Here is a 13,064-nt window from a genome sequence, read left to right on the forward strand (position 1 = left end):
ATTTACAAAATGCTTTCACAATTTGCAGATGCTTATTCAATTTTTTTGAATCTTATTCAAAAACTCTCAGATATTTCCCTGTTTATAAAAATTAAGAAAGTGAGATTGATAGGTTAAATAAATTTTTAAGTGAAAGAGCTAGAACTGAATTTATTTTTCTGCTTCCTAGATTGATGCCTTTTCTTCTACAGTTAAGACATTTAACATATCAATCAATGATTTAATGTTTGACTGTTTTAAAAAAAAATCTATGCTAATATCAGTCTAAAATATAAATCAAATAACACATCTGTAGAAAGTATTCCATATTACCTGCAAATCAAACACATTCATACCTGTAATCTATTATACAAACTATAGTCTTAGAATTTTTAACTATGGAAGAAAAAGACTCCAAATTACTTTTTCTGAATGTAATATAGAAATAGCTTATAGAATAACGCCAAATATGACCAATTTTCAATTCCCGTCAGCACACCATCTTAACTGTCTTGTTCTACCACCACACAGAATCTGGAGTCAGTCTCACGTAATTCTGCTTAGGACGGAAAGGATTACTGCCTTAATGATTTCACCTCTAAGAATATGACAAGGAAAAAAAAGTTACTTTAAAAAAATATTAGCCTGGCTTCTTCAATAAATAAATTGAAAGGAAAGGAAGGAAAAAAGAGATAGATGGGTCATATCCACTAATCAATCTGTGGACATTTTTTGGATCCCAGGTTAAAAATAAATAAATAAAATAAAAATCAATCCTGTGAAAAATCAATGAAGACATTTATGAGACAAATGGAAACTTGAGCCTGAGTATTCAGTATTTGGTATTAAGGAACTATTAATTTTTCAGCATAATAATGGTATGGTGGCTTTGTTTAAAAATAGAACACAGCAATGTCTGAAAATTGACAGAAATAAATGAGAGTACGGGTGGGGCAGAACCTACCAAGGTTTTATTTTACAGTTGTTGGAACCAGGAGATAGAATATTTCCGGTGAACTTCCATGTGCCTATTTCTCTGTATGCTTCAAATTCTCCATATTAAAAGTTTAAAAAATATCTAGCCTAGGAAGAATTTAATAAGTAGATGATCTGCTGCTATAAAAACCCATACAAAGAAAGGCAGCCACAACTGAGATTATCTCTATTAATGCTTAAATTAAATGGCATGGAAGTTGAGGTTCAAATAAACATGGGAATTCAACAAAATTCCTTTTAGAAACATTCAAACAAATATTGATACTCCATGTATCCATGTCATATTGTTGCGGTTTCAGTTCAATTTCACAAGAAGCTTACATTTTCAATATATGATTTTACTGACAGGAAAAGAAATCACTAAGAATCATAAAATCTCACTGGTTTGAAGACAAACCTATAACTTACTAAAAAAAAGGAAACAAAACTAAGACTAGTATTGTGGTCATTGCTGAGGAAGGCAAACTGAAATAGGCCACTTTTATCAGATACCAACAGCATTCTTCAAAGGAAATTAACTGTGGCTTTGGGCAACCCTCCACAGCAAACAATGCTTCCTTCTCCAGGAAGGACACACCTAAAGCATTCTGCAGTATGGAAATTTTCCTATTAACAAAACACCTGGGTGGTTATAATTTCATTTCAGGCATTCAGCTCAAATTAGTGGTGAAATTAGCTCAATAACTGGTGAAGTTACCAATTTCCTATTGAAATTTTTCTGATTTTGCTATTATTTTCCCTGGCCTGTATATAACTCAAAATATTAGACTGGGTCTTCTATTTGTATTGCATATAACTGAACAACCAAAACCAAACATGAGAAATTGCCCAGTTCCCAAAAAATATACATATATTAATGCATAACTTCAAAACAGTTACCTTGCATAAAAATCTCCTGAACCTTTTGTTCCTTTACCCAGACTTTCACTTCTTCCTGAAGTTGCGGGTTGTCCCTGAGAACTGGGTTTAGGCTGTCTATGTCGTCCTAGAATTATAGATTAAAAGAAAGGTCCATGTTACACTGTCCTAACATTAATGTTACCATCATTCCCTCCTGAACGTTCTAAGGACTGAAGAAAATTCCTTGATCTAAATGTATACAAAAACGCAAATTCATAAGTTATAGTTCATTAGCAGTAACATAACAACGGAGCAACGGAGCCTAAGAAATTAATCCATGATAAGACAAAAATGCCTTAAGACAAAATTTGAAATTTACTCATTTCAAACTGTTTTGTTTGAACTGTTTGCTTTCTAACTGCAAGCCTTATACAAGTTTTCCTACTGCAAGCCTTACACAAATCACCTTTTAACGGGTTTCACTGTTAGAAGCAATATACAAACCAAATAGCTTCAGGTCATCTAAGGTTGGTAGCAAACAAATCAAGTTGAATATTTTAGTGACAATATATATATACATAGATGAGTTACCCTCTCCCCATAATACCTAAAACATTAGTTTTAAACTACAAGTCATTATCCACTGTCTTTTGATTTAAATTGATTTGATTTAAATGTCATCAAATTCAGTTCTACTCAAACTCATCTGACCAGTAACTTCACTGCTAAAAGCTTTATTTTTTCAAGCCAGTGTCAAAGCATCCAGGCAATTTAAATTACATTATTGATGGTATTATCCTCATAACAGGGTGGATCTAGACACAGAAACAACCGGTTCTCTCTCCTTGGAGATGTGAATCACACAGTCACATGGTTTCCCACAATCTGCTGGTCCCCCGCTGGACTCTCTGACATTCTGTTCTCTCTCAAAGCACCTCTGCTGCTCCTGCATTTGAGATCAGCGGCAGGAGCCCTAGAGTAGAGCTGGGAAGAACAACAAAGCAGCACTGTCAATTTGGCGGCCCTTTTAAAAGTGGACTAGCAGATCATGGAAACCAGTGAACAGAAAGGAGCTACATGAAGGGGATTTTATCTGGTGAATAAAAATAATTTGGCAATACAGAAAAGCCAGAAAGTGGCTGAAGAGTACAAAGAATCCTTAAACCAAGCAGGTCATACTTCATTCTTTTCTAAAGTTTATCCAAGTAAAGCACTTTCCTTCTCATCTTATCACTGCTTTAAGGAACTACTCTGTATTCTTGGAATAATATTGCAGTAAACACTCTGATATTTTGTTTATACTTAGTGAACACCAACAAACAGAAGTAAAGGCCTTTAAACTTATCAACTATGTTCTCCTTGGAAAATACAAAGAAATGCTGCTTTATAGTAGAAGGAAATACTAGAGTGGAAAAGTGTTATACAAAAAGTAGTTAAAAGTAGTTAAAATCTGTCATTTTGTCTTCCTTTTCGTAAAGAAACTTCCTAGCAATCCCTTTTCTCCACTCCACTTTAATGCACACTAAGTTAATCTCATTATTTGAGTAACAGAAAATACATGGTCAGACTCTAACCCTCTTGATGCACATCAGGTGACAGTCTAGTCCATGACAGACAAAACACAGGAAACTTTCTATTTCCCAAGGAAAACCATTACCATTTCCAGACAGTTCTGACAGATGCCAAGTTCTTTTAAAATCTTTCTCACTTTAACTTCCATACACAGGTCCAAGCTTAACTCCTTGGAGTCAAACAGAAGCCTAATCACTTTCGTACCTGACAGTCCTTCAAACATTTGAATTCTGGTTTTATGTTTCCACAACCTGAGTCTTCTCTAGTCTCAACACCCACCTTTCTCACAGTTGTTCTTCTTACTCTTATTCTAGACATTTAACTGGCTCGAAGAAGATGGGTACTTGTCTAGAAAAGTACAATCTACAATCACATGGGTGTCACAAGCTGACTTATATCAAATTTACTATAGTGTATTGCTCCCAAGCCTTTATATTCGGGGTGGGCATGGGGAGGAGTAAAAGCAGCACTGCCAATACGTTGTAGACAAGTACAGGTATGATTTATAAAACCAGTTCCCTGTGTTGACATTTTATAACTAAAGCTACTGAGATGTAAAATTTGCTCAACATTTCTATTTTATTTATTCAACAGGTTAAAATAATGAGCTACATTTCCAAGATCATTAGACAACAAGTATCTTCTCACCAATGACCCGCTCATTTCTAGGGAAAAAAAGCATACCATTAAAAGCTGATAATATCAGTCTACTCACTGAAATAACCTTACATAAGTTCAAATTTCTATGTATCAATTTCCTCATCTATAAAGCAGGGTTAATAATATCTCTTTTCATATTAATAAGTACGTTTTTATAATATGATTTTTAAAATTTTACAGAAACTAGTCTTAACACATTCAATTCTAAATTAACCATGGTACTGAATGACATGCATTACACGAAATTAATTAAAACCCATGAAAATTACCCCAATACAATGCCTGATTATGATAATCATATTGTTGCTGAAGCCTTCCTCTACACATAGTGCTTTGTAAGTTAGAGGTATTTCTGTTGAGTTGTGGTCATCGTTCCCATTTTAAAGAGGCTCACAAAAGGCGAAACGATCAAATCCTGTAAGAGTTGTTAGCAGGTAGCCAAATGAGGTTTTTTTCCCCTATTTATTTACCTGAATAATGTTGTGATAGTGTAAAAATTCAGATACAAAGCTATAAGGCAGACTCACAGAGAAGAGCGTCTGTTAATTAAAAACTAGTTACGAATGCTTACTATCTTTCACAGAATGCAACTAACAAACTATGCCTTGAGCTTGTATGAGATTAAAAACAATTTACCTGCACCGTACTTTTCATTAACTGTAGTATAATCCCCCCAATTTCATATTGTATAATTAAAATTATATGTATTCATTAATCCCCTCCCCGAAATCACCCATGTAGTGAAGGAATGAGCACTCTCTGTGAATCTTCTCTTCTCCATAAACTCCATCCAATTTATTAATTACACTGCTAGTTATAACCTCCAGCAAATGACTAATGGGGAAAAAAATCAGTTCAGCAAGATCTGTTGTACGAGAAACATAGAAAACATGGAAACGTGCTAAACAATGCCTTAAGTGAAGTTCTGGACTATATTTATTGTTCACTTGTATGCTGTGCTTTTTCTCCTTTTGCAAAGACAAAGATTAGCTTCAATTGAACATTAGTGGAACCTTAATGTAAAGAATAATAAAGAAAACTAGCTAACATGATTGTGCGTTTACTAAGACAGATACCACATTGGGTGCTTTCTGTACTATCAATTTTTGTAAAGCTGAGATTATCATACCCCTTTTACATGCTATACACAGAGAGGTCCACGGTTAAAGTCAGGATGTGATGGAGAGACCTAGCATTTGAATCTAGTTCTGCGACTCTAAAGCTCAGTCTCTTTTCATCTATTCTCTGCTTCTCTTGAAGCACAATGAAGAGGCATAAATAATAGACTATTTACTGTCACTGCCTTTCAAAATTTGACACATTTCTTTACGTTATATGGAAGAGGTAAAAGGTAACATTATCTTAAGTCAGAATGGGTCAAAAGACATTAACATTAGGTAGAAGTTATCGTTCTACAACCTCACATTGGCTATGTGAAATTTCGCATATCAAAATAGTCTAACCCTCATCAAACAGAAAAGAGGATGTTAAACTCATGCAATCTTATAATCAGAAAGCATAGAAGAGAAGACAAATAACTTTGGCAACATGACTTAGTCATGACCTACAAATTCCCAAATGCTGTGTTTCTAGGTTAAACACCACCCTGAATTAAAAACTGATCATCGGAGATGATCAAATACAGACTTTTTCTCGTATGTACAGAAGAATATGATGAAATCAAAAAGCAGCATTCCTCAAAATAGCAATATAAAAGTTAAAATCAGGTTGGAATCTGTACTGTGACAGTAAGATTACTGTACTAACCTAATTTTCAAGCAATTCTCTACTTCATCCCAGTTCAAAGGGAAACAGTAACAAGTACAATAACATAAAAAATAAGATCTTAGTACTAAAGTATTCAGATATTCCTGACTAGGTTTAATAAATAGCAATATTATTACAGTGCTCAAAGTATATGTAACACATTTTCTAAGATAATAAAGAACAATCTGCCTTACCATAATCAAGTGCTCCTTACTATTTCAACACATATTTTCTTTGTTACACATCCTCCGGATTTAAATACTGACTGAAGAGCCAGCAGAGGCATGAAATACGTAATAATATACTAGTTGTTAGTTTCTATCAAGATGACTGAGTTGACTGGCTTAATAATTTTAAGGGATTTGCTCTAAAGTCTTAACTGATGACTTTTAGGATACAAGAAATATAAAACTGGAGCAGTTTCTCTCCCTTTGGACAATATCTGATGGAGAATGACCTAATGCCTGCTTTCAAACTGATACTGAGTATGTCTTAGAATTTTCTTCCTCCTGCAATAAAGCCCTTGACATCTGTGGTGACCATTTAAATACAATTGTATTACATAAATTCCCCTATAAAAATCACAGTTGACTTTATTTTTATAAGAGCTATCATAAAAGAAACTATCTGTATCTTGAAATGTCAGGTTGGGTGACTGAACATGCTTTGCCACACCACTCTGGCACAGTCATAATTTAAATTCATGCTTCAGCAAAACTACAAACGACTGCCTGTCCTTTAAATCCCTGGGGTTGCTAGCCAACAGTGAAAAACATGAATGCTAGGTCCATATAGGTCAAGAGTGACGCCAATTGCTATTATGCCAATTCTTGTATAACTTATTAAAGAACCCACTTTGTTAATAAGGCTTTACTAAGATAGGAAACTTATTAAGTCTGAGAGTTACCACAGAGGTCTTCAAAAAGCACAGTTGTCTAAACCATCTGCAGTTTAATTAAATGCAACTACCACTGAGGGTTTCCATATATTTTCAAGATTTAAAGCAAGAGTTGGCAAACTTTTCCTCTAAAAGGCCGAAGAGTAAAAACATTAGGCTTTGCAGGTCATTAACATCTCTCACAACGGCTCAACTCTGCTACTGTAGTTGCCAAAAGCAGCCAAACAATACCATAAACAATATATAAATGAATGGGCATGGCTGTGTTCCAATAAAGTTTGTTTATCGGCATTATCTGAAATCTGAATTTCACAGATTGTTCAGGTGTCATGACATTACTCTTCTTTTGAGTTTTTTTCAACTGTTTAAAAATGTAAAAGGCCTTATAAAAAATGGGAGGCTGGTTTGATTTGGCCTGTGGTCACTGCCTACCCATGATTTGAAAGAACAAATAAAATACTATTACAAAGCAAAATCAAAAACTTCTAATCAATGCAATGCAATTCATTGGCAAATTGACTGCAAACTTTATTTCCATAAATGGCTGCATATTCACAAGCATAGGAAAATACACCAATTACCAAATCCTTTTCATTATTAGAGAAAAAATATTTTAAGATAAATCACTTTTTAAGGCTTTCACAGGCTTTCATTTTTTAAGGCTTTTCATCAATTTCTCTGATACATTCCTGTACCATGTTTAGCTCTCCAAATATAATAATGACTTGATTTTAGTGTAGAAAAATTACCCACTTTGAAAGATAAGATTAACTCCTTTGGGTCAATGAGAATTATACTCATATACAGAGGTTGGTACTATCCACTTCTCTGGACTCCACAGTAGGGTAAAAATAGGAACATGCATTAAAAAAGAGGAAATTTTCTAAAGACAATGTTCCAACATTAATCCTACAGTTCTTATATCTGAAGTTAAGACTGAAAGCTGAGTGTTTTCTCCATGATAAGGTAATTTAACATAATCTCATTTATACTATCTCCTAAGGAAAACAGATATTCATTTAAAAAGCAAACAAACAAAAACCAGGGGAGGGGAGGATCCAAACAGGGAGACAAATACAGAGTAAATTTCTTTGCTTCTCTACTTCCTCCTAGGGCTGACCTTGTGACACTCTGAAAAAGAAACCAATTAGGGTTGAAGAGGAAGAAAACGCACAACCACATCCTGCCACAAAATTGTCTCCAAATATTACTGGGAGAAATGATCAATATAGTTCAGATATTTTACCTGATATTCTCTATTACATAAGATTAATGCTATGTTGTCTCTAAATGTTTCTAACATAATTCTAAATCTTGTACTGTCAATTTTGGTGACTTGATTCTTCACAACACATATGATAAAACCTAAAAATTTCCAGATTTCTCATTATTGCTAAAATTTTAAGTTTTAGATAGAATTTTAAATTATTATAATTTATTTAGAATCTGATTCCCTGTATATAAACCAAACATCAATATTTTAGAGTCAAGAGTACTGGACACTTTTATACTTATCCACACTAAACTAAAACTCTGGAGGAAAAAAAAAGCTCTGTCTCACCATTCTTCAAGAACCACCAAATTTAAATGTATTCCAGTTTTTCTGTTAATCAGATTGGAAAAGTTAAAAAATCTATGACACCATTCATGGGAGAGGAAAAAACCTTTTCTGAAAGGCAGTTTGACTATACATCCTATTCTTTTAAACAATGAATGTTTCTGCAACTCATTTTAGCTCACAAGAACTTGTAGAAAATAGGTGAATGGTATCAGTGTAACACAGTAGTACTGTTGGTTCATATACCATTTATTTATTTATTTTTGCACTACCTAGTATTAGCAGCTGAATACTAAGTATAAAAATAAAGCTGAGGGCTTCCCCTGGTGGCGCAGTGGTTGAGAGTCCGCCTGCCGATGCAGGGGACACGAGTTCGTGCCCCGGTCCGGGAAGATCCCACATGCCGCGGAGCGGCTGGGCCCATGAGCCACGGCTGCTGAGCCTGCGCGTCTGGAGCCTGTGCTCCGCAACGGGAGAGGCCACAGCAGTGAGAGGCCCGCGTACCGCAAAAAAAAAAAAAAAAAAAAGCTGAACAAAGCACTAGACATGATAGCCATCCATTCCACTTTATTCTTTGTTTAATGTAACTGCATGCTGACTTAGAAGTTCATATTGATTAGACTGCCCCAATTTTCTTTTATTTTGCTTTTGACTCCATAATCCAGCAATCTCAATCCTTCCTTACATATTCTTAATATCAAGCAAATGTCCCACTTTCTCTTAAAGATAAAGTACTATATTTGCCTAACTTTATTAGAAATGTCTTTTTAAAGTCTACTATTTTTATAGGATTATTACTGTTTGTGGTAGGACTCTCATTAAAATTTTGCATAAGCTTTGAACAATCTACTCCAAAGCTATTTTTCTCAAAATCTTTCTCATTGTACATTAGGTTTTTCATAGTTTTAATATCTTAAAATACATACTCTTCTACCCAACACTGAACTTTTGAGTAATCTGAACAAATAAATGAATAACAAAACAAATTAATGCATATACAAGAAAGGTCTCTCTGTTTTAAAATAGAAAAGTTTTTTAGTTGATCATATACTCACACAAGAGACTACAACATCAGTAAAATGATTATGTAAGCACAAACTTAGTGACACAGAAAGAAGCTAATGACATAGAAACAAAAAAGATTAATTTTAAAACTTCTCCACATATGTAATTTTTAAAGACAAACATATTACAATTTTGTACATAATTAAAAGCAATAGATAAGTAAGTCCTGCGTATATATAATTTCATAATTCCTGGTTGATTTTGGTTAATTCAGATGAGTGGTATCCTCCCGTTTCAACACAGCTTAAATATATCCTAAATTGACTGCATATGATTAATGAAACGAATCTATTTTCAGCCTTTAAAAAGTATCCATTTAATAAGCATATTTACTTGACAGTGTAAACAATAAAAAAACTTAAACTTTAATTGACAGAAGAGGTTAACACTTCACAAATGTTAACCTCATCTAATCCTAACAAACCCTTTGCTAGTCTGATATTATTCTCTCCATATTATAGATGAAGAAACATTCAAAGATAAAGTAATTTGACCCCAAATCACATGGCTGGAAGGTAAATTAGCAAGTGTCTGCATAATGTCAAAGCCCTTCCCACAAAACCTTTTTCCAACCCATGCACTGGCAGAATTAAAAATCTGAATAGTCTCTACTGGGTTTTCAATATTTTACTTATGATATTAGTGACATGACCACAGAAAGTGAAAGGAAACCCAATTAACCAAATTATTTTATTGTTAAATATGGAAAATGATGTTTGCTAAGATAAAGTCAGTTCACAGGAATATAGTATTCCAAAATTTGGAATGGATATCATAAACAACAAAAACTCTATAATTTATCAGATATAAGTAACTTATCAGATCTCAGATGGGATTTTGGAATGGGATATACTATATTAATATAAACATCAATTCATAAGAAAGCGACTACTTATGTTGCATTATTTTCATTTGTTCAGTTATACCAAGGTTAAAGAAAAAGCTAACTAGATTACTTTTACTATATTAATTAAAAACAACAACCATTTGGGTTTCTCTAACCATTTGGCTAATCTCCCAACTGAATGAAATTGACCTTTTAAAAATATTCTCCTGAATACACTTTATGCAGACTTGTAATATTTCTGCATTTTAAACTACAACTCGCTAAGTGTCCTTGCCTGTCAGAATTACCACAGAGCAAAAATCAGAACAACAATTAAGTAAAACTTTTAAAACCACTTGAAGGGAAATGTGTTTCCTTCTAAAGCCACATGTTAATATTCTTCGTGGTATCTTTAATAATAGTTTTGAACTTTTCATGGCAGTTCAAAAGTCTGGAAGGCAATTTTTCTTTCAAGCTATTTAAAAGCATGGTTTTTACACAGTTGAGTCATCATGAGTTCAACCTATTGAGTCACCTGCTTACAGCATCTGCCAACCACAATTTACTAACTGCAGTTTCCTCAAACTTACAAACTGAACAAACTCAGGAAGGCCTGGGGAACTGTTAATATTTTCCAAAGGAGCAACTGAAAATATTCTTTCAGAACAGCCGAAGTTTAAGAAAATAAAACAACAAAAAAGCAACTTCCTTGCTCTTGATGAGCCCTCCACCTATGGCAGTCTCACCCTACCTTGTGAAGAGGGAGAGAAGGAGCTCAACCTAAGAAGGAAATAAAATTATATGCTTGCGTAATACTTTCTGGAAAGTAATCTACTAAAAGTAATCCCTAGTCAACGACTATTCTGATCATACAGAGTGAACATTTATTTTTAAAATATAAAATGCAAGGGATATAATTTCAAAATTAACACCATGCCATACACGTTCTGGGGCTGATTTTCACTATTTTCACTATTTCCAATATACTGCTATGGAAATGATACACCTATAAACTTGAGAACTATTACACCATACTTCTCTTTTCTCAGAAAGAATGAATACAATCTAGTCCAAGTTGAAATAATCAACAAATCCTGTAACTTGACAGACTTGGATCTTCCAAGTGACTTAGTCTTTTATCATATGACCCCAAGTAAAGTATCTGTTCCTCTCATTGAGTCTAGAGCAAATGCAAATACATGACAAATGTGTTAAGTTATTCAGAGAAAAGGAGGGAGTTAAAACTACAACTCAAAAGTATCAAAATACAAGAACATCTTAATTACCTAGGGCTGTTAAGGAAGATAGTATGCATAATGTACTTTACCAAGATTTCCAATCACTGCTTTGCTATTCCTAAAAGGGTAAGTTTAACTTACTTAGAAAATCTAATTAGAAAAAAGAGAACATATACTGAGACATGCCAAATGCTTATTACAGTTTATATCCAAAAGAGAGCAAGTTTTTAAAATAACTTACAGAAATAAGAAAATTTATCAAAATCCTACTAATTCTGAAAATATTTCTAGAGTTCTTTCATTAAATAACATATTAAACACAATTGTAGCTTTTTGTCAATACTCACAGATATCATTATTGATTACTATGTTATGATATAGTCATAATTAGATTGATATAAAGGATTATTGCCTCTACACCAAACTGTCCCAGAAAGACAAAATTTGAGTTGTAACTACGTTTTAGTTTCTTTTGTAACCTCTTGTGCTATCAAGCTCCCAATCTACCATCATCATACTTTTTAAAATTCTGATTTTGACCTTTCATTTGCTATGGTAGAGGAAACCAGATTAGATAATTTGTTGGAATTATGTTTGAAACAGTCTCTAAAGTGTGGGGCTAAGAGCTCCTCCTTTGAGTTAAACATATTAGAAATATATTTCATTCAACAAGATTTCTGAATACCAAGTATAAAATTACTATGCTAGGAGACTGGAAACACATATAAGAGTTTCTGCCCTTGAGGATCTTGTAGCCTGTAGGAACAGGGACTAATACACAAATCACTGCAATACATATTATACAGAGTTTTACATATAATACAGCGGTGAGAAAAAGAAGGTGGGGAAAGATAATCTAGTTAGGTATATCAGGAAAGGTATCACAGAAAAGGATATCTGAGTTAGGACTAGAGGAAAGCATGGATGGGTACCTAGATTCTTGAGTTGAAACTTCAAAAATGCAACGGCACCTACCAGGCTATGGTAGAGCAGAAAAGAAGGGCTTTTAAGACAGGGTGAAATACACGTGCAGACACAGATAGACGTAGATATATGAAACAGTATGGCCTGTGTGGAGAACTCTAAGTACAATGACATAGATTGAATGAGGACAAAGGACTGGGTGAGCAGAGAGACCCTACTTGGAGAGCTCTCTAATAGTCTAGCCAAACGAGGATGGAAGCCTTACAACAGAGATGAGGAGGAGGGGACGGACATATGCAATGTTAAGCTATTTTTGGAGGTCAACAAGGGCAAGAGAGGAACCTAAAACACTCCCGGCTGTTGATCTGAGTAACAAAACGGGGTAGATACAGTTACACCATTAGCCAGGATACAGAATGATTAGGAAGAAAGACAAGGTTTGAGTTAACACAGTCGGCAGTAGAATATATGGGTTCCACCTTCTCAATGATATCCACAGGGACCACAATACTCTAGCCTGTCTCTCCCTTCTCCATGCCTAATTGCTCTTACTCTGCTTTACTTTTCCTTTTGGCCTAGCAGTAATTAAACCATCTATCATACTGTACCACTTAATTATTACTATATTTATTATCTACTGTGCCTCTTCTAGAATTTAAGCTCCAAGGGGACACGAATTTTTGTCTCAACAATGCCAGGCACATAGAAGATGCTAAATAAAGATGTTAAATGAATGACAGT

At 34.1% G+C, this 13,064-nt stretch overlaps 1 protein-coding gene across 7 annotated transcripts in view; it reads right to left on the reverse strand.

Moving 5' to 3' along the window:
- The window catches only part of JMJD1C (jumonji domain containing 1C), a 306,158-nt gene that overhangs the window by 44,062 nt on the left and 249,032 nt on the right, over window positions 1-13,064 (reverse strand). For 6 of the 7 annotated variants that reach the window (XR_003796943.1, XM_029244595.1, XM_029244590.1 and 3 more), the window contains one exon: window positions 1,855-1,960. Coding sequence is in view for 6 of the 7 variants with exons in the window: in XM_029244590.1 (XP_029100423.1) it covers window positions 1,855-1,960 (106 nt within the window). In the remaining variant the exon portion in view is untranslated. Of the gene's footprint in view, window positions 1-1,854; window positions 1,961-2,595; window positions 2,800-13,064 lie in introns of those variants that run through there. The other variant, XM_029244594.1, reaches the window with a different exon arrangement.

Source organism: Monodon monoceros, unplaced genomic scaffold (assembly GCF_005190385.1).
Source record: "Monodon monoceros isolate NGI ecotype Baffin Bay Population unplaced genomic scaffold, NGI_Narwhal_1 Super_Scaffold_4, whole genome shotgun sequence".
Classification (NCBI taxonomy): Eukaryota; Metazoa; Chordata; class Mammalia; order Artiodactyla; family Monodontidae; genus Monodon; species Monodon monoceros.